This window comes from Erythrolamprus reginae, chromosome 7 (assembly GCF_031021105.1).
Source record: "Erythrolamprus reginae isolate rEryReg1 chromosome 7, rEryReg1.hap1, whole genome shotgun sequence".
NCBI lineage: Eukaryota > Metazoa > Chordata > Lepidosauria > Squamata > Dipsadidae > Erythrolamprus > Erythrolamprus reginae.
This window is the reverse complement of record NC_091956.1, coordinates 366,097-391,722: the sequence shown is the minus strand read 5'-3', so window position 1 is coordinate 391,722 and position 25,626 is coordinate 366,097. Positions and strand designations below refer to the sequence as shown.

The 25,626-nt window shown below is 61.8% G+C and overlaps 2 protein-coding genes across 5 annotated transcripts in view; one reads left to right on the top strand and one right to left on the bottom strand.

Moving 5' to 3' along the window:
- DCTN1 (dynactin subunit 1) overlaps positions 1-20,311 on the bottom strand; it is a 37,345-nt gene extending 17,034 nt beyond the window's left edge. The window contains exons 1-6 of one of the 4 annotated variants that reach the window (XM_070756794.1): positions 12,295-12,369; positions 8,757-8,999; positions 6,749-6,827; positions 6,193-6,224; positions 4,490-4,510; positions 852-869 (exon numbers count right to left, since the gene is read on the bottom strand). In XM_070756794.1, the coding sequence (XP_070612895.1) occupies positions 852-869; positions 4,490-4,510; positions 6,193-6,224; positions 6,749-6,827; positions 8,757-8,999; positions 12,295-12,327 (426 nt within the window). In that variant the 5' untranslated portion in view covers positions 12,328-12,369. Of the gene's footprint in view, positions 1-851; positions 870-4,489; positions 4,511-6,192; positions 6,225-6,748; positions 6,828-8,756; positions 9,000-12,294; positions 12,463-19,332; positions 19,380-20,172 lie in introns of those variants that run through there. The other 3 variants (XM_070756791.1, XM_070756792.1, XM_070756793.1) reach the window with 3 other exon arrangements.
- LOC139170064 (uncharacterized) lies at positions 8,906-23,422 on the top strand. Its single transcript, XM_070756796.1, has 4 exons — positions 8,906-8,999; positions 20,173-20,576; positions 20,891-21,057; positions 22,041-23,422. Exons 2-4 carry the CDS (start codon positions 20,447-20,449, stop codon positions 23,328-23,330), a joined length of 1,587 nt encoding a protein of 528 aa, XP_070612897.1. The 5' UTR covers positions 8,906-8,999; positions 20,173-20,446; the 3' UTR covers positions 23,331-23,422.
- The last annotated feature ends 2,204 nt before the right edge of the window (positions 23,423-25,626 follow it).

Here is a 25,626-nt window from a genome sequence, read left to right as displayed (position 1 = left end):
AGACACTGAATCCGCAGGAGCAAAACCTCTCGGCACAAAGCGAAGGAGCAGCAGCCAGGCACCCTGGGAGGGGGGGCAACGGAGGGCAAAGGGCACCCGCCCCAAGTGCACTAACTGGGCAGGGGGCCACATCAGAGAAGGTCCCTCCTGGCCCCGGGACTTCATGGTTCCTATTTCAGCCTGTCCCTCCGTTCGGCCCTGCTAAGCTCAGCCCTTGGCTCCCGTCCTGTGGCTGATCTCTGCCCAGCCCTTCTGCGGCCCTCTCTCTACCTTTCCAGCCCTCCGGACCCCCTCCACTTCCCGGGGGAGGCAGGAGAGGAAGACCCTTCCTTCAAGGCTCTTAAGGGCTGCAGCGGCCAGGCTAGGGGGGGCCCCAGAGGGTCAGTCGGCCTCCAGAAAGCTCCCAAGGCCTCCACAAGCATCCCTCTGCCCTCTGGCCGAAGAAAGGAAGGAGAAAGCCTCCCCCCTCAAGCCCACCCACCCACTCTGCAATCCGTCACTGGGGCCGGACTCTGAGGTCCAGCTGTGAAGCAAGCGCCCCAGAGAAGCAGAGAGGGGCCTCCGAAGGGATGGGGGGGGAAGATGGCTGATGGGGAGCCTGCCCAGAGGAGGCAGGAAGGGGGCAGCCGGCTCTCCCAGCATGGATGGGGCCCACGCCTGCCCCCCGGCCCCCCCGCACTCCTGCCCTGCCCACTGCTGCAGGCAACAAGAACAGGAGGAGGGGGAGGGGGATCCCCGGGCAGAGTCAAGCCTTCCCCCCTCCCGCCACCTCCGTCCCTGTTTCTCCCTCCCCCGCCCAGCCCCCAGACTGCCCCCCAGCCGTGCCAGGCAGCTGCGGCCTTCGACTGTACCTTCCGTGTGGTGGCCGCCTGTTTCATGGTTGCAGAAGGGAAGGAAGGAAGGAAGGAAGGAAGGAAGGAAGGAAGGAAGGAAGGAAGGAAGGAAGGAGCAGAGAGAGAGAGAGAGGAGGGAGAAGAGAAGCAGACAGCAGATTAAACCATTCGGTCAGTCACAACACCGCCAGCCCCGCCCGGACAGCCTCCTCCTCCTCCTCCTGCGGCTGCTGCTGGTGGTGCAAAGGGCCGCAGTCCCCCTCCTGGGTCCCAGGCCGATTCCTGGGGATGGACGGCCGGCCAGGGAGCATCCGAGGAGCAGCAGCCGGAGCCATCAAGGGGGAGGGGAGGGGGGGAGATGAGGCGGCACAACCCCTCCCTCCGCCAGCAGCCTCCAACCACCGCCACGGTTGCTGATTACATCACCACGCCACAGCCCTCCCCCCCTCCCCCGGCCTTGCAGGCGGCTCCTGGGTCCAGAGCTGCGGTGGCTGATGCTGCTGTTGTGCCTTTCCCCAGAGGGAGGGGGGCAGGTGTGCCCCTGCCCTTTGGCCCTCTCCCCCTCCCCCTCCAGAGGTTCAGCGGAGCAAGCGGGAGCCTCCTTCCTCCTTGCGGGGGGGGGCAAAAATCCCCCCCCGTCACCCTGCGTTCTTCCCTTCGCCCACCCACCCACCCGTCCAAGGCTGCACTCCCCCCGGGGGCCGTTCTGTCACCCCCACGGGCTCCTGGTGGGGACTCTGAGGGGCCAGTGGAAGCCCCCGTGCCCAGGCCCTTCCTTGCCCCGGAGGGCCAGCCCAGCTAGGGGGCCTTCGGGACTCATGGCCGAGCCTAGCGGGTGGTGTTGCCTGGCAGCTCCTACCCTGGGCCACAGGGAAAAGCCCCCTCCCCACATTCTCCTCTACAAGCACATCTTCCGAGCCCCCAGGTAGGCGAGACCGGCCAATGGGCTGGAGATGAAAAGGAGGGAAGGGGCTACGAGTGGCCCCCGACCGGTGAGCAGAACTGAGCCCAGGGCCTGCGATGCTAAGCGAGACCTTTCCCCGGTGGGCCCAGCCCCGTTCTAGGACCTCCCTCCCTTGACAGGGCCCTTCACTGAATCCCCCCACCCTCCAATCCCTGCCCTGGTCCTTAAGAGGCTTAGTGGCCAGAGGGGCTCACGTGGCCCTGGTCGTAAACAAGGGAAAGGCTGTTTCCGCCCAGGGAGGCCTTTGGAGCCTGGGAGGGAGAAACTCGAGCCCCCTAGACCCACCAGGAGTTGGGAAAGAGGCCGTTTCCAGGGGGCCTCGGAGGGAGGGGGGGCAGAGAAGGCTGTTTTCACCCTCCCCAGGCACTGAATGATGGGTGTGGGCACTGCCCTAGGGGAAACGTGGTGGCCTGCTCTCTTCCACGTCCCGTGGCTGGACCAGAGCAACCGGCTGAGGGCACCCCCGGCTCTAATGCTAGTGAGGGTGCTCACGGGGGTTCAGGGCTCCAGTCCTTCTGCGTGATGGAGGACCCACGGAAGGCCCCCCCCCCTGTCCTTTGGGGAAGAGGAAGGCCTTCTCCTGGGGAGCAGCCAAGGCAGCAGGCACAGCTGGGGGAGGGGGGGGTGTCCCGGGGGGGGGGGGCAGCTGGGGAGGCAGAGCCTGAATGGGGGGCAGGGGACATGAGGAGGAGGCTCCCCAGAGAGGCTGCTGCCTGGAAACAAGGCCTGCGATTGTATGCAGCCTCGTGGGGGGGGAGGCCAGCCATTGTCTGCTCCAAAGCGGTGGAGAGGCCCCCTCCCCTCCCCTTCCCCAGAGAGAGAGAGAGAGAGAGAGGCCTGGCCTTGCAGGGAAGAGCCAAGGGTCCCACGAGATGACCACCCCCAGGGCTCCCCCCTTTCTCACAGCAGCACCCCAAAAGTCTCCTCCTTGTCTCCAAAAGTCTGTGAGGGATTCATCTCAGGGTGGAAACAATGGTGCTTTGCACAATCCAATGGGTTTGACTCCCACTCCCCAGGCCTCCACCCCCCTGACCCCCACCGCAGACTCCTTCAGGCAGACTGGGCAAGGGGACTGGGGCTGAGCACTGAAGAAACCCCCCCCTTGAAACAGGGAAGGAGGGGGAATCCCCTGCCCTCAAATACCCCTGAGGGGGTGGGTGGGTGTGTTCCTGGGCTGCCTCTCCCAGACCGGAAGACAGATGGCCGGCCCAGGGTGGGGAGGGCCAAGGAGTGGGGGCAGGGGGGCAGGAGCAGCCATCTGCCACCCAGGAGGACAGCCAGAGGTGCCGGCTAATCCAATCAACAGCTTGCCTGGACCAAGGGAGACTCACCTCCCCCCCCCCCCAAATCCTCTGAGGGCCAAAGCTGGGTTGGATAAGAGGCTGGGGGGGGTGGGGTGGGGGCTAGGACAAAGGCCGGAGCCCCTCCCAGCCTCCCTCCCTCCCTCCCTCCAAAGCCTCCCGGGCACTCTGTCTCAGGGGCACCCAGCCACCTGCAGTCGGGCAAGCCCAGGCCTGTGGCCAGAAGCCAAACAAACAGCAGAGGTGTGGGGGGGGGGGGGTCTGCCATGCCCTCCTCCTCAAGGCAGGCGGTGACAGGGCCGGGTTGGGCCCCCATGCAACGCCAGACGGACGGACCGAGGGCGGTTCTGCAAGCAGCGGGCACAAGCAAGGGGGGCATGCCAGCCTCGGGACTCATGCAGCGGCCGCAGGGAGGAAGCGAGGAGGAGGAGGAGGAGGCGGTGGTGAAGGTCCCCCTTCCATGCCCCCCCCCGCCAAAGTTTGGAGCCAGCAGGAAGGACGGAAACACCCTCCCCTCCAGAAACAGGTAGGACATATCACGCTGGTCAGGCTGGAGACCCAAAGGGGGGGAGGGGGGAGGGAATTCGGTCGCCTGCTTCTGCCGCTTGACCTCAGGAAGGGTGTGAGTGGACTCGGCCTTCCCTCCTTCCGAGGCCGGAGAAATGAGGGCCCAGATTGGGGGTGCGAGGGGGGGCAAGAGGTTGAGTCTCTGCAAAGCGCTTGGAGGGGGCTGGAAAGCACTGGGGAGGGGGATAGAAGCCTCAATACTGTGGCCAATGCTAGGACTTTCTGCCCGGAGGGGGAGGGCTGAGCAGCCTAGCCTCTCCCCCCCCTCCAACCCCTCTAGCCCCCCTTGGCTAATCCTCCTCTAATGGCCTCTTCACTGCCCCCCAAGCCCAGTAGTGGGAATGCCTTGGGGCAGAGCAGTGGACACAGCCCCCTGGGTGGGTGGGATGGGGGTCTCCACACCTGGCCACTTTCAAGACTGCTGGACTTTAAATCCCAGGCAGCAGGGGATTATGGGAGCTGAAGTCCACCCAAGCCTTAAAATTGCCCTGCTCCAGGAGAATGGGGGGGAGGGGGAGAAAGGCTGGACCCCCACTGCTGCAGGCCAAGAGGGGGAAGACCTGTTCTCCCCAAACTGCAAAGGGGCGTCTGGGGGGGGGGAAAGGGGGGCATCTGGATTTAGAGGTTTTTTTGCGGATGAAGGATCCTCGGCCCTGAAGGGTGGAGGGGTCCAGGGGGGGTCCAGGGAGCCCTTAGTCGGCCGGGGGACATCCATGCAAGGGGGGGGGCGCATGCGTGTTTGCAGCAGCCGAGGCCACGGCAGCCACGAGCCGCGTGGCCTTTTGCGCGACCGTTTCATGCGCAGGAGAAAAAAGAGGCTGCACCTTTTTAGGTTTCACTCCGCGCTGCATAGAGAGAGGACAAAAGGACAGGTTAGAGCGTGGGGGGTGGGGTGGGGGCACCGGCCAGTGGCTCCGGACGGACAGGGGCTCCCGGTGTGGCTGCTCTCAGGGTGTTGCGTGGGAAGAACTGAGAAAAGCCCCCCCCTCTCCCCCAGGTGAAGTGTGGGATCAAAGCCCAGCAGGGAAAGGGGGGGAGCTGGGGCCCCCTTTATCCTTTCCAGCCCCCCCCAGGCCAGAGAGAGTTTGCAGGGCAAGGAAAGCCCCCCCCAAATTTCTCTCTGGACAGGAGACCCAGAAATGCTTTCCCCCTCCCCCAGAATTAAGCCAGGCCGGACGTGCTCATCGGAGGCAGCCGTGGGGAGGGCTCGCGTCCCCCCCAAAACCACCCCCAGCCCCACCCCGCACGACCTAAATCCGAGCAGCAGAGCAACCCCAGCCAGGCAACACCCGAAGAAGACCTTTGTGTGTGTTGTGGGCTCCTTTGCAACCCAGTTCTGCTCCAAAACAAAGAACCACCCAGAGGAGCCGAAGGAGAAACTCTCGTCGCTTGGTGGGAAATGATTTCAGTTATTTGTTTGCACGGACACGGCCAGAAAATGCTTTTTGCAAGGCCCCACACGACTCCCACGGAGCCCCCAATCCCACGGGTGACTGGCAAGGGTGGGAAACGGCTGGTCTCGCCCTTGCCTGCCTGCCTGCCTGGCGAGGGAGGGAGGGAGGCACCAAAGGCCCAGACAGAGCTCCGGTTATCGATTGGGGGGGGGGGCTCAGAGCTGGGCAGCAGATCTTAGCCCCCCTCCCTTATTCCCTTCCAGAGGGAGACGAATGGGGGGCTGCAAGGGCTTTGGGGCTGAGGCCCCGGGCAGCGGCTTAAGGCAGGCCAAAGACCCGGCTGGGGCAGAGAGAGAACCGAGAGGAGATCCCCGAGGAGGGGCTGAAGACGACCCAGGGGGGGGAGGGGGACGACACCCGCTCCGAAGAAGGCCCCGAGGAGCACCTGCTTCCCTGCAGCACAAGGGAGAGAGCCAGCCTGGCTGGACTGGACGGAAGACCAAGTGATGGACAGAAGGACCAGAGGAAATAGCTGAGATGGACGGAAGGGGAGGGCAGTGGCCCATTTCATCCCACGGACCGTTTACAAGGGTGGAGGAAGCCATAAAAGTATGAAAGCGGAAGAAAAGCTCGGACCCTCCTCCCAAAGCCAGAATTCTATTACGCCCCCGCCCCCCCCCCCCCAAGATCAGAAAAGGTGAGCAGGGAAGAGCTCACTGGAAGGTTTCACTTGGGGGGTGGACCTGAAAGGAGGAGCCCCTCCAGGCCTTTCGGCCGGCACCAGAAGGCGAATGAGCGGCTGAAGATGACCCAGGGGGGCTTCGTTTTGGGCTGATGGGAAGAGACCCCCCCCCCCCGAATTCTCCAGCTGCCCCCCCTTGAGCTGAGCACGTGGGGCAGAGGCGGAACTTTTTAGCTGGTCACGAAAAGCGTCGGGGGGGAGGGTTAAAGTCGTCTTGTGTAAAGCAGGCAAACACCCCCACCCCCCCCCTGCAAAATAATACGCACTGGTCTCAATTGCCAAACCATCTGGTGGGGAAGGGGTCCGGCCACACTTTTCTTTGGCTTAGTGACCATCAGGCAGGGGGCAAAGTGGACATCAGACGACGCCAGGGCAGAAATAAACCACTCACCAGTTTGCTGGCTTTGGGCCCTTCTGACGAATCTGGGGGAGAAGATCAAAAGAAGGATATTGTTAGGTTTTATTGGGGGAGCTTCCATATGAGTTGGTCCTATGTCCACAACAGGTTGGGTTTGGCAATACATAAACAAGCTAACCATGAATGCTTGTATGTATTGAAGCAGTGTAGCTTTAAGAGTTAGTGTTGGAGATGGCCACAAGGGGGCGCCATTAGCCTGAGTCTCTGTCTTTGCTCTTTCTCTGCTTGGGATGGCTGATTCATTGTGGCTGCTGTAGTAAGAACCGTGTGTTCGATCATAGTTTATGTGCTTGTGAGCAGGGACGGACTCTGCAGGGAACAACCGGCCCCCACGCTCGCGGCCTCTTTTATTCCCGCGCAAATCACTTGGAGGGGCAACGCTGGGAATCCTGGCGACAGGAGAGGCGGCCACCCATGGTTCCCCCAGGGAGGGAGAAATCTGCCGGGGCAGCGGAGACCTTCCCCATCGTAAGTGTCCAGTGAACAGGGGGGGGGAGGGGCAGGAGGCCGAACAAGTGGAAGCCCCTACCTCTCTTGGGGACCCTCGATGCCGAGGCCTCCGGGGTCTCTGGGGAGGTGGTGTCTGCGCCATCCTCAAACACCTGGATCTGGAGAGAAAAGAAAGGGGGTGAACGGAATGGACCCCCCTCCCCCCGTCCTCTGTCTTCTTCTGGCCTCAACACAGCCAAAAAAAGGGGGGGTCTTTCCCTGCACAGCACTGCCCCCCCTCCACTCACCCAGAGGTTCAAAGAGGCTCCTTCATGCCCCCCGTGAGCTCCAGGGGCTGCCCAGAGCGGAAGGGGCCACGCAGGGGCCCTGGCAGACCCCCCAGGGCTCTTGAGGCAGCCGAGGCCCGAGTGGGGGATTCTGGCCCCTGCTTCTCCTGGAAACCCCACCTGCAATGCCCCCCCCCCGCAGATCAGCCGCGTAGGAGCCGGTCTTGGCCTAAGAGCTGCCGTTTGCCCACCGCTGACTGACTGCAGGATCCGCATGACCCCCTCACAGGTGAGGCCCCTGCGCTTGGCCTCATTCGGAGCCTTTCAGAGCTGAGAGCCCACCCTCCCTGCATCCCCTGCCCCGATTCCTCAGACCCCCCCCCCAGGGCAGAGGCCAGGAAACGCAAGGCCACCTGAGACCCAAGGGGGGGGGGAGGATGGCCTGCTTCACAGAGGGCCACCACTCCAGCCTCTGGGATTCCCGCACCCCCTCCCTGGACCCCCCTTCCAAAGCTGGCCTCTCTGGAGGAATGGGGCCCAGCCAGAGTGTGGGGTGAAGCTGCAGGGGGAGAAGAGCTGGGAGGGAACTGCCCCGGGTGCCTGGGCACAGAGCTCAGCCAGGGGAGTGGGGGTCTCCAGGGGCCAGAGCTACCTAGCAGGGGAGTCCTGGGGGCCCTGAACCGTGGAGGCCGGGGAGAGGGGGGCTTCCGTAGTAAGCACTGAAACGCTTGGGCCCGAGATGCATCAGTGGCAAAAACAGGGCACCGCAGAGAAGCCGCAGACTCAAAGCCGGCCTTCCTCCTCCTTTTAGGACGGAATTGAAAATAATGTTGCCTATTGCCATGTGGTTTTAATGACCAGGGCTTTTCTTCTCCATCCATACTTGACCTTCATTCATTCATTTATAACCCACCTTGACTTTTTTTAATATAAACAGCTGAAGGTGGCGCAGAAACCCAACATCCTCCCCTCCCGCTCCATCCCCCACGACCACAGCCCCGTAGCTGAGCCGAGCGAGGAGGACTGGCCCCGAGTCACCCCACCGGCTCTCAGCCCTCAGGCCGCACCAGACAGCAGAACCCACCAGGCCAAGGCGAAGGTCCATGGGCGGAAAAGCAGCATAGAAACCAAAGCCCCAAATCATTCTAGGGGTCCCAACACGCATGACACCACACCTGCTTGGAGGTCAGGAGATGGATGGACGAGATAGACAAGACAGAGAGATGAGAGAGAGAGAGAGTGTGATAGGTAGGTAGGCAGATAAGTAGGTAGATGAGAGAATGATAGAGATTGTTAAGTAGACAGACAGATGGATGGATGAGAGATAGAGATAGCAATAGCATTTAGAGTTATATACCACTCCCTAGTGCTTTTCCAGCCCTCTCTAAGCGGTTTACAGACTCAGCCTCTTGCCCCCACAATCTGGGTCCTCATTTGACCCACCTCAAAGGGATGGAAGGCTGAGCCAACCTTGAGCTGGTGGGGAGATTTGAACCACTAAACTACAGCTAGCAGTTAGCGGAAGGAGCCTGCAGTGCGGCACTCTAACCTCTGCTTTTATAGAGAGATAAAGATATAACAATAGGTAGGTAGGTATCTATCTAGGTAGCCAGATAGATGAGACAGAGATTGATAGACAGGTAGGTAGGTAGGTGAGAGAGAGTGGTAAGTAGGTAGGTAGCTAGGTAGGTGGATCACCAGGTTTTCCTCGTGTAATCTTGCAACTGTTTCCCGGGTGAGAGAGCAGCGAAGGCCACACACACACACACACACACACACACCCTCTCGCCCGCCCTCTTCCTTCTTCCGGGGGAGTCTCACCTGGGACTGTCGGACGAAGATGCCGTGGTTTTCCTCGCAGGTGAAGTAGCGCCTGCCCTGCACCGTCCCGTCGTTCTTGCCCTTGGCTTCGTCCAGGATGACGCCCACCCATTTCCCCGTGGCAAAGAGGGTGGCGCCCACGTAGGCCACTGTCCCACGGTGCCCCTTGCCGATCACTTCCACTCGGGCCCCCACCTTCAGGGGCTTGCCCCCCACCTCCGCGCTCATCCTGGCACCGGTGACCTGGAAGAGGCAGCACAAGGAGGGGCAGGGTGGGCGGAGATTCCCAGAGCGGCCCACGCGGCTCCCCCCCCCTCTTTCCCCCCCAACCACCACCCTGTGAGGTAGGCCAGGGTGAAGGTCACCAGAGAACTACTGTGCTGGGGAGGGGGCAGCGGGGGGGCCTCCCAGCCCAACAACCTCACCGCTGAGAGGCCCAGAAGGGCAGCAGTCAAGGCCTCTCGGCCGCCTGGGGTCCCGGAGGAAGCCGGAAGCCCAGGCACTACCCACGCGGGGGGAAGCCCTGCACCTCCTTCTGGGACAACGCCGGGCAGCCCGGGGCCCCCTCAGGTCCTCTCGGAAGCAGGATCCCCAGGGCGACCACGCAGCCCCTGCCCCTCCCAGGCCCAGACGGAAGGGGAGGCCTTCGGGCCGCCTGGCTTTGCGCCCTCTCTGCTTCAAAGGGCTCCGGGGCCCCAGAAGGCGGCTAGTGTTCCGGGAAGGGGGTCAGCCGGTCTGAGAGGGAGGGACACTTGCTTAAGAGCCCAACCTGGCCTGGACTATGAGTGGCCCCAACCTCAGCCCTGCCCTGTCCAGAGGGAGCCTGAGGTTTCCCTGGAGCTTGAGGGGGGATAAAATGGCTCCCCCCGCCCCATGGAGGCCAAAAAACGCCCCCTCCTAGAGCCTCAATGCATGCCACAAATGGGATGGGTGGCACAGAAGCCCCACCACGGGGGGGCAGGAACAGCCCAGCCAGCCCCTGTTGATGTCACGGCCTGCAGGCTCTTCTGCCCCAAAGCTCTTCGGGGCAGCAGGCCCCTCCATCAGCAGCCAAGAGGCCCCAAAGCAGACCCCCTGGGCTGTCCGGCCAGATCAGGGAGGGAGGGAAAGACCTCAGGGGAGTCGTTGTGTTCTGCCCCCCCCCCCCACCTCTTGGCAGGACAGAACGGATGCCGGTTGATTGACAGTTAAGGTTATGATCAGTTACTCTGCTCTTACTGATTCCATTATTCATTTATGGGCTTAACACGTGTACGGCCACCAGCCCCCCCTCGCCCGCCCAACAGCAGCAGCGGCCCCCTCGGGCTGTGCCCCCCCGTCCCAGGGCCTGGGGGAAGAGCAGCCACCCCACCTGCCCACAAGGAGATAAAGCGGGGGGTGGGGGGCAGAGGACTGGACCCAGACTGCCCCGGGCCGTGATGGGAAAGATGCAGAGCAGGGGCTCTCAACCTCTCTAATGCCGCCACCCCTCAATACACTTCCTCCTCGTGAGGTGGTGGCCGCCAACCATAAGCCTAGCACCAATTCTCCCCACAGAGCTTGAAGCTGATTGGCAGGGAGGCCAGAGGGACACGCCCACTGCCAATGCCTGATTGGTCAGATTGTAAAAATAGGTTCCAAGGTGCCAGAATAGAAGCTTTAGCTCCTAACACCGGGGGGGGGGGGGGGTCAAGGGTTCAGAAGCCCCAGAGAAACACCCCCCCGGCTGCCCCCTGCTCAGAGGACCCCCACCCCTCCACCCAGAGCTTCTGAACCCTTGAAACGCCCCCTCCTCTCTCCTGCCAGAGGCGCCACCTGCACCCGGAGGGGCTGCTTCCCTGGAGGCCTCGTCCCTTCCTGGAATTTGGGCCTGAAGCCACAAAAGACTCCGGCTGCAGCGATGCCTGGGGGGGGCCCAGCCCACCTGCCCACCTGCCCACCTGCCCAAAGGCCTGAGCCAGCTGAGGGACGCCTGAGGAGACCACCTGGGAAAGGAGCCGCCAAGGCAGCGGGGGGGGGGGGGGCAGGGGAGACGGAGGACCCTGCCCGATGAAGTGACTCTGCCAGAAGACCCCTGCACAGGCTAACACCCCCCCTCCTGAGGCTGCCCCTCCCCCCCTCCTGAGCCCCAGAGGGCCTGCCCGCCTGCCTGGGCCTTCAAGTCATAGGGAAGACCCCCACACACACACACCCATGCCCCCTCCCCAGGCCTCTTCCTGGTCACTCGCCCACAGGGGGAGCTGCCCCCCCAGCCCGGACCCCTCCCCTCTCAGAGCAGAGGCGTTGTCCATTCATTCCCTCCCGCCAGGCCCTTTCGCCTTGACCACAGGGAGATTGGGCTCCTCTCAGGTGGTTGTTATAAGCGGCCGTTCTGCCCTGAGCAGCCGGGCAAAGAACAAAACGCCAGGGGGGCATGTGGGGCAAGCCAGAACCCCCCCCCCCCCGCTCTGCCCAGGCCTTGCCCTGCCCTGCGGCCCCTGCCTCTCCTGCCGAGCAGCCCCCCCCCCCATTGTCCCTGCTTTGCCCAGCCCAGGAGGGACAGGCGAACGGTGGGAAAGGCGGGATACAAAGCCATCCAGTCTCGGCTCCTCCCAAGGACGCAGACCCACTCGGCAACCCCCCCCTCAGCTGGGAGCCTTGGTGACGGCATTTGCCAGGCCTGGCCACAAAGTCCAGCGGAAGGCCCAGAGGAAGAGGCTGCGGCCACTGGAGACCCCCCGTGTCCACCCTTCTGGGTCCGAAGGCAAGGCACCCGCCCACCCAGAGGCTGCCCCGTCCCCCCGCCCCCCCTGCATCCTCAAAGAAGCCGGGAAGGAGACAGCCCCCAGCAGGGGAGAGACGGCCCCCAGCAGCCCAGCCCTTTGAGGGCACCATGCCCGGAGGCCCCCACACTGCCCCCCTGGCCTGGAACGGTCTCCTCATCCTGAGTCAAGGCAGGGGCGACTCACAGCTCAGAGCTGGGGGGGGTGACAGGGCCCCCCTGCCTGAGGAAGCTCTCTCCGCCCCCCAAGCTCAGGGGCACAATGGGCATCAAGGCCGCCCTGGGGCCTGGGCAATGGCTGAAGGGAGAAGGGACCCACACGGAGAGAGGGGGGGCATTTTGCATCCTCTGGCCTCCATCACGGCCGGAGTGACCGAGGGCAAGGAAGGCCCAGCTGGGGAGCCCCCCCCCCCCCCGTTGCCTCTCTGCCATCCCTCTGCAGGGGGCGAGGGGGAGGAATGGGAGGAACATGGCAGGGGGAGGGAGGGAGGGGGCCACAAGGGGCCGGGCCCTGGGGTTCAGGGCAGATCCAAGAGAGGGGCAAGGGTGAGGTGGGGGGCCACAAGGGGCTCAGCTGGCTTCCAGAAAAGCCCGGGGTGAATCCGGCCCACTCCTCTCCTCCAGCCACACAAAGCAAGGCCAGGGGGGGGCAAAGACAACAGGCCCCCCCTCTCCTTCCTTCTCCCCCCCTCTCCACCCACCCGGCTGCTGGTGCCCCTCCCCTGCCTGGAGAGACACTCCCTCCCCTCCGGAAGCCAGCAGGGTCTGCCCAGTCCTGGGCCCTGGTCTCCAACTCACCTGGCCGTGGGGGGGCCGCTTGACCTGGGCCATGCTGGGGCTGCTCCTCCCTGCCAAGAGGGTCCGGCCGGCCTCCCTCGCCCTCAGGCCACGGGGGGAGCGGGCATGGCTGGGGTCCTCAGCCTCACACTCACACACACACACACACTCTCTCCTGCCCAGCTGAGGGAGACTCACTCTGCGCTAGTGATGCTGCTGCTGCTGCTGCTCCAGAGCCTTGTCACAGGGACGGGCGGCCCACAGGGTCCTAGTGCTCAACAGTTCTGCCCCACCGAGACCCCCACAAGCAAGGCGGGAGGCTTGGCCAAACCCATAGGCAGGCACCCAGAGAGCCCCCCCCCCCTGGCACTGGGGCTGAGCCCAAAGAGCAGCAGGGGGAGATGGGGGGCAGGAGCCCAGAGTCTCAGAGAGCCTGGGTGACAAAAGCATGCGGCCCAAATCTATGGCTCTGGCTGGACAGCCTGACCCTCAAAGGAACATTGAAGCCCCCTCCCCAGATCCACCAAGTGCCTTCCCCCGCCCCTGTAAGTGACACAGGACCCTTATGTCACACGAAAGCCCACCGGCCACCCCTGGGGTCCTCCTGGCCAGCCTCCAGGTGGGCAGGGGTCAGCAGAAACCTCACACACACCCCCATGGCTCCAGAAAAGCTGTTCTGTCCATTGGATCGGAGGCCCAGCACAGCCCCCAGGGGAAGAAGCAGGTCCAAGATCCTTCAAGGCACCCGGGGGGGGGGGGGGGGCTACGACAAGCCTCAGACCAAGGGTGTGGCTGGGAATGCGAGGACGGGAGGCCACCAGGAAAGCTTCCCTGGCTGCCTCTGCGGCCACACAGCCAAGCTCTGTGCGCAGACCGATGGGAGCCCCCCAGGACCTGCCTCGCCCTGCTCCCCCCCCCAAGCTTTTACAACACTGAGCAGAACTGGGCTTTGAAAGGAAAAAAGAGGAGGCAGAAAAGGCAAAATGTGGCCACGCTTAGCAGAACCAATGCAGGCTGAGCAGAGAAGGACAGCAGGTTTTGGCCCCAGCTGACGAAGCCATTTTGGCAAAGTAAAAAACCCCCAAAGCTTTGCCCAGGTAGCTCACCCCCCCCCTCTTCTTCACACCTGTGCCAAGGAGAGGGGGAGGGGTCCTGCTTTGGCCCAGCCCTGCAAAGAGGCTCCCAGCAGAGCCGGGCTCTGGACGGTGGCAACAGGCCTGGGGGCTCTCTTGGGGGGGGGTCCGGAGCGGTCACAGGATGCCCCATGAAAGGCCTAGGGCCACCCCTTGAGCGCCCCCCCTTCAACCGCAGCTGTCACTCGCCCAACATTCAGATCTACCGGCCACGTTTCAATGATGCCATTTGGGGCCACGCTCACATCAAAAGAAGTCTGGACGGGACCAGGCCCCGCCTACATTTGGTGACATCAGAGCCACCGGGGGGGGGAGGGGTCTCCAAGGAAGGAGCCCAGCTGTAGCCCTCCCCCCTCTCCCACCTGTACCAGGCAGCCAGGAAGGGCCGTGGCCCACCCACCGAATCAATAAGACCAATGAACCAGGTGCCCTGGAGTCTGGACCCCTTCAGCACGTGGCCCTTCAGTCCAAAGCCCCCCCCCGCCCCCCCCCACCGTGGAGGCCAAGAAAAGAGGCAGCCCCCTCACGCAAGACAAGCAGGAGCCTCGGCCCACGTGGGCCCCACCGGCCATCAGGGCCTCTCCCCTACAATCAGCTGACCTCGCAAGGCTGGTTTTCCCTCCCTTCAGATGCCTCCGTTTTAGAGAGGCTTTTTACAACCTGGGGAGATAAATATTACGGAAGAGCCTCCTTCCAAGAGCTACATCTCCTTTGGGGTCATTATCATCCCCCCCCCCCTCCGGAAGCTTTTGAAATTCCCTTTGTTGAGAGAATATTGTGATTCCCAGTCTACGTTAAGTTCATTTCCATAACCGACACTTGTTTCCAACCATCACCGGATCTCACTGGGAATTGTTTGCGCTGCAGCAGGTCCCAAAATGCATGAACGAATGACCCCCCCCCAGGCTCAGGAGAGGTCAAGGGGAAGGAGCCCCCCACCCACAGAGGGTCCCTTACGGCCACTGCAGCCTCTATAAACAGCCCCTCGGTGCCCAGCTTCCACTTCACTCACAGGGGGTTTGGGGAGGGGGTTGGGGGGGCTTTATTTTCAGAATTCTGACCTTGCAGGGGGGGGGGATTTCACAGACCTAGAACTGAATGCACCAGGGCACCCAAAGAAATGATTGCATCTGGCAGGAAACCTTCGGGGCTAAAATCTTTCAGGATTCGGTCAAGTCTCCCTCTCCGACCAGCTGGCTACTCCAAGTTTTAGCTACAAGTTTAAGTACTTAAGGGGAAAAATGAAGTAAACAGCAAAACTTTTGATTTTTAAAAGTTACAAACAGACTAAGGGTCCCAATAAATTTGAAATATTGGTGGTGCGGATGGTTCTGGGGGCCCTTAAGGTTACACGGCCCTTCCCAAAAGCTGTGTTGATTGCATGTTTGATTGCAGGTGCCACTCAAGATGTGGATCATCACCTTTAGAGCGCCCCCTGCTGGCCCAGGGTGGGAGCTGCAGCAGACTCCGTTGGGGTGCAGGAAAAAAAGGGTTGTTTTCCTGCCATGGTTCCTGCCCTCATCCACCCAGCCCACAGGGGTGCGGGAGGCAGCTCTCGTCTCAGGCCCACAAGGCTCCAGAGGGGAGGTCTGCATCCACCCAACTAGCCTTCTGCCAGGGCCTGGCCACCCCAAGGGGGCAGTGGGGGTGAAGCTTTCGGGATTAAGAAAAGTGCCCCCCCCACTTCTCCATGGGCTCCTTGCGTTCCCCTCCTCCACAACTTATAACTGCACTTATTTGTTTCATTATTTTAATGCTTGGAGGCCACCCAGAGTTACCTTTAGAGGAGGTGAGTGGCATAGACAGAAATACACACACAAAAGAGTTCCTTCCGGTGGGAAAATGTTTTTGTTTTGAATTTTTAAAAAATTATTTTTTAAAAGAAATGGGCACTAGAGGGCGCCAGAGAGCAGTAAATACTGCAATTGTAAAGGAGAAGAACAGGTAAATTCCCTTTACAGGTGAAGTAAACCCTTCTGACATGGGATATTTCGAAGGACATTTTTGGCCAACAAAAGGGAATTAATTTTAATAGTCACATGCACGGATATTGTTTCTAAAAGATGTTCCGGATGGGAATCATGTTTCACCCAACAAGACTGAGCTGAAAATGGAATTGCAAATGACCATCTACAAGAATGAAAGGGGGAAAGAAAGGGAAATGGTTTTGGGGAGCTCTCTGGCCATCCTCGGCTGACCGCCCAGGAGGGTGTAGGAGCCACAGCCGGTCACCCGTCTCCCCTTGAAGGGTGCCCTCATTAACAGCTGTCTCAAAACTGGTGCCAAAAAGCTTTTAAATATTGATCCCTTCAATTCCTGCTGAGGAAAATGGGGCTGTTGTCACCCAAGATTTTAACTGGCTAACAACTCACCCGTCCTCCCAATGGCCCCGCTGCAGCCCCTGCCAGCGTCCCAAAGCTCCAGGCCCTCCCAGTGGCCAGTCCAGGGCCGTCCAGCCTGGCTCTTCCCCAAAGGGAACCTGGAGCCCGCCAGGCACTAGGACCCTGAAGGCATTCAGGGGGGGGGCGTCTGCGCACTGGCAAGTGCCACCATTTCAGGGTCTCAGCAGCAGCAGCAGCAGCAGGTGAGCCCCCTCCTCCCGGGAGGAGAGCGGGATGACTGCAGCAGCGCAAGGGGGGGCTGGACGTCAGCCTCCTTCGCCCATTTCTCTGCCCACCTTGGTTTTTTCAGCAACCGCTGGAGTGACGGAGGGGCCGCTGGGGATGGGCTTCCCTGAAGGGTAACCATAGCAACGCCCGAGAGCGCTGGGGAGGATGCTGGCTGGAAACCAGGTGAGCTGCTTTTGGTGATGGGGGGGGGGATTCCGTCCCAGCTTCTTCCCTGGGGGGGGGTCTGTGCCTTCCTGGGTCTTTCCCTTCACTTCCCCTTCCCCTATGGCAGCCCCATAACACACACACCCCAACCTGCTCTGGAGGATCTGACCCCCTCCCTCCTTCCAGCCTTGCCCTCCCCTCTTCTCCCCCCTCCCTGCCTGCATTGCCCTCCCTTTGTGATCTTTGGCCCAAGAGTAACACAGCTGCCTTCATTGGCAGCCTCCCCCCTCCCCTCCCCTCCCCTCCAGCTGCCTCTGACTAGACCCCCCCAGCCACTACCGCAGGGGAGCCTCATTGAGGGCTGCGTCACTGGCTGTCTTTGATGTCAGTGGGGGTGGGCGTGGCCAGGGTGGGCGTGGCCAGCTTCATACCACAGGTGTCAAGGGCCCCATGGTGACCTGCAGGCTCTGTTAGCAAAAACCGGACTCCCTTTCCGCATGTGACCGCCGGTGGCAGGCCCCCCACTTTAACGGCCCTGCACTGGGGCGACCTGAGAGGCTGGGAAGCCCCCAAGGCCACCTGCGGAGGAAGAGGGCAAGGCTGGGGGAGGCCTCTGGCCATCCCAAGGCAGCAGGATGGGCTGGGCCGGTTCAGGAGCCGTTCCTCCCCAGGGGCTCCAGCAGAGGCTCTCAGAAGAGGGGCCTGGAGAAGGGCTACTCCCCTTCGGACCAGATGGGCTTTTAAACACCCCCCCCCCACACCCACAATGGGGAATCCCAAGGAAGGTGGTCTCTCTCTCTCTCTGGCCCAGGGGGGCCCCATCCTCAGGGAAGGGGTGCCAGGGGCGCCCTCCCCTCCTGTTGGCCTAAAGATGCTGCCCATCGATGGCTGCAGCACGGTCCAGGGCCGGCCGTGTCGGAATCCACAGCCACGGAGGCTTATGCAGCCACCAGGACGAAACAAGCCCTTTGCCTGAACAGGAGCAGAGTGAAGGGAGACACTGGCTGCCTTCAAGCCCCCCTGGAACTGGACTGATCGGAGAGATTGTTCCAGCTGGGACGTCGCGGTTTCTGGGGTACGGTAAAAACCCTCCCTACTTCGCGGTTCATCTTTCGCGGATTCGCTACTTCACGGGGGGGTTTTCAAAAGAGGCTTGTGGCCTTTTTATTATTATTTACATGTAGGTGACAAAATATATCATCCACAGGTATTTCGTACTTGCAGTACATGTACTGTACTGTTCAGGTCCATATCCAAGTGAAATTTGCACTAAATCACCGCTTAGGAATTACTGTCCTCTATTAAAGGAACTACCGTGTTTCCCCGATAGTAAGACCCCCCCCGATTGTAAGACATATGGGGGGGGGGTTTCAGGGGGGTCGGCTAATATAAGCCATACCCCGAAAGTAAGACATATGTCTTACTTTCGGGGAAACACGGTACTAAAAGCGAGGGAGGCATCCGCTACTCCCGCCGCCGCCTTTGCTCTCCCCGCCGCGCCTGGGGCTGCCTGCCTGCCTGCTGCCGTAGCCGGGCTGGGCGCGGGGCATCCTCGGCGTTGGGCAGCAGCGGGAGGAGCCGCAGCCTCCGGAGCCGGCCAGCCGGGCGCCCCCAGGACGCGCATCGCGGACCGGCCCCGCCGCGGCGCAGGAGGGATGGAGGCCGGGCACGACAGGCAGCCGCGCCTGCCGCGCAACGCCGCCCGCCCGGAGGAGAAGAGGCCTCGCCCGGGCCGAAGCCCGAAGATGAGCCGGCCCCGGTGCCCGGGACAATATAACACATACCCCCAAAGTAAGACACAGTGGGGCTTTTGGGGGTAAAAAGATAGTAAGACACTGCCTTACTATCGGGGAAACACGGTAGTAGCATATCACAACAAGTAAGTCCAGCTGAGAACATTCTAGAATGTTTCATGCAAAGGGAGGGGGGTTAACAATACAGGGAGGGTTTTAAAAGTCCAAATACTCGTTACATACATAAAAAACTATCTTTCCTCTACTTCACGGAAACTCGTTTTTCACGGGTGGTCTTGGAACGCATCCCCCGCGAAATACGAGGGGTCACTGTACTAAACACCAGGATGCAACCACTGCACCTGCAAACCAGAGTAGGGGGAGGGGGGCGGCCCACTTGTCCTTCCCAAGGAATCAGCCCAAATGAGGGAAATGGCAGCTCTGACCTCATGGGCTCGTCAGTGGGGGCTCCTCCTGTGGCTGGTCAGCATCCTTAATTAGCTCGGGAGCTGCCAGAAAACAGACCTTCCGCTGTGACTCCAATTGGACAATGGCTTCCTTCTTTTGCCCTATTTCCCTCCGTTATCAGCTCAAGGCAGTGGACAAATTCAACACAGCTCCCTCCTCCTGGTTTCATCACAACCACAACCCTGAGCTGGTGGTTGGAGGGGAGGCGGAGGGAGAGGCTGGCCCCACATCACCTAGTTGCCTTTCATGGCTAAGGCAGAACTTGAACTCGCAGCCTCCTGCGTCCTAACCTGCTGCCTTAACCACCAGGCCAGGAGGGCCAAACTCAGTTCCTTTGAGGGCCACATCCAAGGGGTGTGTGGGTGTGGCTGGACATCTCTCCCGTGAGGTCCTGAGGCAGCCCTTCCCTCCCTCTCACTCCTTCCTTCCTTTTTCCTTTCTCCCCTTCTTTTTCTCTGCCTTTCCTCCCATCCTTGCTCCTTTGTTGCCCCTTCTTCCTTGCTCCAATGCACTTTCTAGTTTGTTTTGCAGTGAAAATGGGGCTGGGGGGGGCGTGTTCAGCCCCAGCCACCTCCTGCAGTCCCTCTGCCAGCAGAAACGGAGGGCACGTCCTGTCTTTGCTAGCAGAGGCCATGTGGGCAGGTCCTTTGCTCTTTCCAGGCAGCCCCCCCCCGCTGACTCTGAGACCCCTGCACGACACCAAAGCAGCTCTGAGCACTTGCCAAGTCACCGCTGGACCCTCCCTCCCGCAGCATTGACAGGCATAAAGCGAGTGGGCAGGGGGAGAGAAAGTAGGGTTACAAAACTCCCCCAGAGAAAGTAAACCTCCTCCCCCCCCTTCGAGAGTCCAACTCCAAGCACCCAGGATCACTAGGGCAGGTGGAGGGGATTTTAACCCAGATGAGCCGGGGGGGGGTGTTTGTCCTGGCGGCCTCCTTCGCGCCTCCTCACCTCTCCGGCCTCCCAGCAGCTCCGACCACCACCTGAGAGCGCGGCCCGTTTCACCAGATGCAGGGAAAGCGGCGCCCCACCCCCACCGCCGGCCCGCCCAGTGGTGGAATTAGGCCCCGCCCCTCCTGGCCCCGCCCCCTCCACCTCCAGCCTGTATAAGCCCTGGCAGGCGCCCTTCCCGGAGCTTCGGCTCTTGGCCGCCCCCCAGCGCCAGGCCAAGGTAAGGCGGGCGGAGAGGAGTTGCCTCCGTCCCCGGTGGGAGAGAGAAGTGGGGGGGGGGGGCTCTGCGTGACGGTGCTGGGGACTATTATTTCTTTTGGTGGGGGTGAGGCTGAAGATTCTGCCGCTGAGATGAAGTTAGGAAGAAAGAAAGGGGGGAGAAAGTTTGCCCTCCGCCCCCTTCCCCCCTTTGGGGGAGCTTCTTATTTTGACTCCTACATAGACGCCTCCGGCTGAGCAAAGGCAGGAGGGGCCGAGGCGAAACGGACTCACGCCCCCACCACCACCCGCCAGAACCCCCCCCCCCGCCTCCCCTGTTGCCCCCCCCCCGGTGTCCCCCACACATACACACTTCGAGCGGAAGGCCAAAGCCCGGGGACCCCTCCCCTCGGGGGAAAGGGCGGGGGCGGGGCTTCCAAGGCGCCTCTCCCCCCTCCCCCTGCTGCACGACAGCCTTGCGAGGTGGGCCGGCGGGCCAGGAAGAGCTAACCGGGCTTCCCTCTCGCACGCAGGGGCCGCTCCCGCCGCCGCCTCCGGACGGACCCCGCCGCCAGGACGCCCTCTAGCCCGCTCGGTCCGCCGCCTGGGGAAGAGGAAAGGCGCCCCCCGCTCGCCCCCTACCCGCTTCTCCTCCTGCTTCTTCCTCCTGTGGGATCTGCCGCCTCAGCGAAGCCCCCGGACGCGGCTGCCCCCCTCCGCCGCCCGTCCCGGAACCGGCCGCCGCTCCTCAGGCGCCGCGGGCAGCCCGGCCGAGGACCCCGCGAGGGCGCAGGCGCGGTCGGGAGGCGGGAACGGCGGCGCTTCCGGCGGGCGCCCCCTGGCGGCCGGAAGCGTTCTTGGTGCGGCGGGCGTTGCGGCGGGAGGCGTCTGTGGCGCGGAGCCTGCGACCGCAGCGATGCCGAGGAAGAAGGCGGCCCGGCGGCTGCGGGAGCTCTGCCTGGAGAGCGTGGCGGCCAACATGCAGCTGGTCTGGGCCAAGGACGAGCAGCGCTTCCGGCACCCGCACGGGCCCTTCGGCGACCTGGGTGAGGAGGGGGGGAGGGAGGGGGCGGAGAAGGGCTGGGGGGAGGGGCTTGTGGAAGGAGGGGGCGGGGGAAAGGCTGGGAGGGGAGGGGAGGGGGAGGGGCCCTGGGAAGAGGGGGGCTCGGGGGGAGGGAGGGGGGCTCGGAGAAGGAGGGGCGGGGGGAGGGAAGAGGGGCGGGGGGGACAGCCCCCTCCCCCACCCCCCTGTGCCGGGATGGGGGAGTCTCGCCTGCCTGGGTGGCCCCCCTGCCCCCTGAGGAATTCCCCCTGCCCCCCCCCCCGCGCTGACCCCTGTGTCCCCCCCCCCCCCGTGCAGCGGGCTGCCTGGTGCGGGAGCTGATCGAGTTCCTGGGGACCAAGCAGGTGATGACGCGGCCGGTGCTGCACTTGCTCCTGGCGCCACAGCTGACGGAACTGGACCTGCAGAAATGCTCCCAGCTGGTCACCGCGGACGTGGCTCAGATGATCTCCAGCCGCTGCAAGGTGGACGGGGGAGGGGCTGCTGGGGGAGGGGGGCATCTCTGCCAGGGGGGAGGGGGGTTCCTGCGTCCATCCGGCCGGCCTCCTCCCTCCCCCCTCGGCCCCCCACCTGGGCCCTGCCCCCTTTCTAGTTCCAGCTCCTCTTGGACCAAATATATAAACCGGGTGAAATGGCAGAAATTGCATATTTTAGCCGGTTCTGTTAAGCATTCGGCTTCTCTCTGCAGTGGGACCTCTGGACGCCCAGGAATCTTGGTAGTTGAGCCTCAGAGCAAAGAGAATTCCAGATTTAAAAAGAGTCAGACTTATTTACTGGTGTATCTTCTTCATATCCCATCAGCCACCCTGACCGCTCTCGGCACCATACGGGGATTAAATGCAATAATGCCCAGATTAATCTAACATTATAACCCGGTGGAGGGGAGCCCGGAGCCAGACGATTCTCACCTTGAGATCTGAGCGAAATGAGGCTCTGAAACCCACCCTGCCTCTCTCACTCAAGGGCCTTCGAGGCTATTTCCCTGGTGCCGCCCCATTGCGGTGGTGATCTGGTTCCCTTGTGGTCACTGCACCACGGGGAGCTCTGTCCTGCCTTGGCCTTGTTCAGTCTGCTGCCCCTGAAAGCCCAGGCAGAACCGACCTCAAGGCGAGGATGCGTTGAGGGCAAAATACAAAATAGCCCTAAGGTTTATTTAACTATGGCCCCTTTAGGACCTGGGAATTCTGGCATCTTTCATTTCAAAATTGTTTTAAGTTTAAGATCTGTTAACAGCACCAAAATTAAAACCAGGAAACAGGCACAGCAGTAATACTAAGAATGAAACGTCCCAGGAGAATTTAAAATATCTGCCTGGGGGTGGTGGTTTAGGGGGTCAGGCAGGGCTGCCCCCACACGATGTGAGCCCAGGTGTGCCTTGCTGCTGCCGGGAGAGCCGCCGTCCCCTCCTCACCTGCCGCCCGCGGTTTCTTTCTCCCCCCTGGCGCAGAACCTGTCCGTGCTGTACCTCCAGGACTGTAGCCGGATCCCCAGCAAGGCCCTGGTGGACCTGGTGAAGAGCCTGCCGTCCCTCAAGAAGCTGGACCTGTCGGACACCCAGTGCGACAGCCAGGTCCTGTCGGCCGTGGGCTCCACCTGCCGGCACCTCTGCGAGCTGAACATCTCCGACTGCAAGCAGCTGTCGGCCGACTCCCTCTTCCACTTGGCCTACGACGTCACGGCGGGGGCCTTCTCCTGCCAGGCCCTGCAGCTGCTCTTCGCGGACTGCCTGGAGCCCAGCGAGAACAGCCGGGACCTGGTCTGGGCCTTGGCCTTTGTCCTGCTGGCCCTGCCCGCCCTCCACTTCCTGGAGAACGAGTACGTCTCGGAGGCCCTGCAGGAGATCTCCAGCCAGCGCTTCCCGGCCCTCCCGGCCCACCCCCGGGTGCCCTCCCTGGAGGAGCTGGTCCGGCGCAGGGTGGCCATGCGGGCGGGCCAGGACGGCCCCAGGCTGACGCTGCCCCTGAAGGAGATCCTGGAGGTGGACGAGGCTCTGCTGCCCACCATCTGCGCCCTCTGCCCGCAGCTGGCCAAGGCCACCGTCCTGCTCTTCGAGGGCTCCGCCCTGAGCCCCGCCTTCTACACCTGGCGCACCCTCAGCGACCTGACCTTGGACTGCAGCGGGCCCCGGAAGCTGGCGGAGCTCCTGCCCGTGGTGGCCGCCCTGGGCGCCCAGCTGCACACCCTCTCCATCGACGGCTTCTACGTCCGGGAGGACGTCTCCTTCCACACGCTGCTCCGCCGCTGCCCGAACCTCCGGAAGTTCAGCGCCACCATCTTCCTGTTCCTGAGGGACGAGGGAGGCGGGGGCCCCCCGGAGCAGGAGGCGGCTCTGGCCCCGCCCAGGTTTCCCCACCTGGCCGAGTTCACCTTGAGCCTGGCCCACCTGCACACCTCCTCCCCCTCCCAGCCCATCCCCAGGATCCGGGCGAGCCTGCTGTGCGTCCTGCAGAACTCCCCCCGCCTGCGCAGCCTGGACCTCTACTCGCTGCCCTTTGGCCTGGACGAGGTCTTCGAGAGGGTGCTGGAGCCCCGGGGGGCCGCCCTGGCGGAGCTCGGCTACCTCTCCCTGCACGAGTGCCAGGTCTCCCGCGCCACCCTCCACTGCCTGCTGGCGGCCGACAACCAGCTGCACGAACTCCACCTCAACAAGTGCCCCGACCTCGGCCGGGCTGACTACGAGGAGCTGCGCCGGAAAGCCAGCCAGGAGGGCCTGGCCCTGAACATCGAGTGCCAGTGAAAGCCCCGGAAGCAGGCACCGCCCACACTGAGGCCAAAGCAGAGCAGCCCCCGCCCCTCCCCTGCCTAATAAAGTTTCTATTCTCTCCCGCAGTCTGCCTGGCTTCTGTCCACACCCGGGTGCGGGAGGGGGGATTCGGGGGGGGGGGCTCACCTCGGGAGGGGAGGAGGCGGCCAGGTGGGTGCCCCAAAGGCTCTGCAGGACCCTTGCCCAGCAGCTTCCCTCTCCCTGCAAGGGGGAATCCGTGCCCACAGGTGGGCAGGGCTCTCTGCGGGGGGGTGTTCCCAGTGACCTCTGGGGGAGCGCAGGTGGACGGGCGGAGGGATCCAGAGAAGCCCAGGGGCGGTGGGGGCCTCCTTCCCAAGGGGCGGGGGCTGAAAGTAGAAACGGGGGGGGGACCCCAACCTTTGCACCTGACCGATTGGTGAAGGGCTCCAAAGCTATGAAGCAAAGGAGGGGAGTCTTGGGGTGACAAGCCCCCCTTTCAGGCCGTTGGTTACTTCACCATTAACCATGAATTGGGGGCACTTAATAGGAGGCTTGTGGGCCACCCACCGCATCCAGAGGCAGCTCTGTGGGTGACAAGGCCAACCTGCCTGTTGGTTGAATTGCAGGTGCGTATTGAAAAGTGGAGATGGTGCAATCCAGCATTTACAGAAAAGCTGCAGAATCTCTGGGCAAACCCTCATTCCAGCCGCCTGAAGCCCTTGGGGGGGGGAGGTTAGTTGGGGGAAAGATCAGAAGCAACGTAAGGAAATGTTATTTTACTGAAAGAGTCGTAGATCCTTGGAACAAACTTCCAGCAGACGTGGTTGGTGAATCCACAGTAACTGAATGTAAACGTGCCTGGGATAAACATAGATCCATCCTAAGAGGAAATACAGTAGTAGAAGGGCAGAGTAGATGGACCAGGAGGTCTTTTTCTGCCTTCAGTCTTCTATGTTTCTAGTTAAGGTTTTATTTTATATAAAATACAAAGAGAAGAAGAAAATAGGAAATTAAGGGAAGGAAAGGGAGAGAGGGGAATTAAATCTTAAATTTAAAAGACTTGCTTGTTAGAACTTATAAATATTGGGTTTCAGATTAAATCCCCCTCCACGTGCATCAATCTTGACCGTGCGTGTGTGTGTGAAAGGCCTCCACCTGCCGGCTCCCCTGAGATCTGCAGAAGGTGAAGAAAGGAGGGGGGGTCCCAGGGAAAGGCGGCTTCCAGCTGAGGAGGGCTGTGCTCCTTCCAGACACAGGACCCCTGCCCAGGCACCCCGATCCTTGCTCTTCCTCAGGAAGTTGGGGGGCTCTTCTGCCTGGAGGGGCTCCGGAGGGGGGACCTGGCTTCCTGCGTTCACACACACAGAGGGTAAGTAACCTACTTCAGCTGCTGAGAGACCCTCCATTGTAACCCAGTGTGCCGACTGCAGAGAAAGCCTCCTGGTCCATTGCCAAGTGAGCAGAGTCACTTCAGACGTGTGTTCTCAGCGTGAGATCATAGTAGCCCCCAACAAAGCCCCCCCCCGCTATGTGCCAGGAACCGCCACCGTTTCCTCTTTCCTGTTTCCAGAGCGCTGAGGCCCTGGGGAGGCCTTGCATGGGCCCGTGGGTCTGGACTTTTGTTTCTGTGCAAGGGGTGAAAACTATAAGAAGTCTGAGAAAAAGGTTTTGTAGGCAGCTGTGGGGTTTGCTTTTCCTCCCTCCCCCCCCAACCTGCCTCAGGTGGGTGATCAAAGGTGCCCCCACCTCAGTCGTGATCAATAATAAACCTGAATGTCGTGTTCAGGGCTTCATTGGATTAATTCACATTCTGAGCTGCGTTCAAAAGCCTTTCCATACAGACGGGTTTCCCTGGAAATAAGGTCCTGACTTGTATATTTTTGAGCCCTGAAATAAGTGTGTGGCCTTATTGCCCCCCACTCAAAAGCCCAATTGGCCTTGTTATCAGGGCAGGCCTTATTTGGTGGGAAGCGGTGTACGCACAACCCTAGGCTTGCAAGAGGACCTGCCCGGCCACCCTCTCCATCTCCGAGAGAGAGTCCCCTGGAGCTGGAAGAGACACGTTTATTTTCACTGTCCATGGGCGGGGGGGTGGGAGCGGCATGGGCCAGTTGCCTGCCTTCCATTCGGGCACCAATCACCCATCGGCACCACTGGAGCGGCTCTCCTTCTCTTGGGACTTCACTGCAGTTGCTAATTTGGAATTTGCCTCCTAGACAGTCACCCCAAAAAAGTTAAAGAAGGATAATTATAATTAATGAAGTGTTTAATTAATCCAATATTAATTGGATTTGTATTTGTATGACAT

Excerpts from the sequence above, each read along its gene's own strand:
- LOC139170064 (XM_070756796.1), top strand. The coding sequence starts at position 20,447 with ATGCCGAGGAAGAAGGCGGCCCGGCGGCTGCGGGAGCTCTGCCTGGAG. Across the intron at positions 20,577-20,890 it reads CGGGCCCTTCGGCGACCTGG|CGGGCTGCCTGGTGCGGGAG; the intron begins GTGAGGAGGGGG and ends CCCCCCGTGCAG. Across the intron at positions 21,058-22,040 it reads TGATCTCCAGCCGCTGCAAG|AACCTGTCCGTGCTGTACCT; the intron begins GTGGACGGGGGA and ends CCCCTGGCGCAG.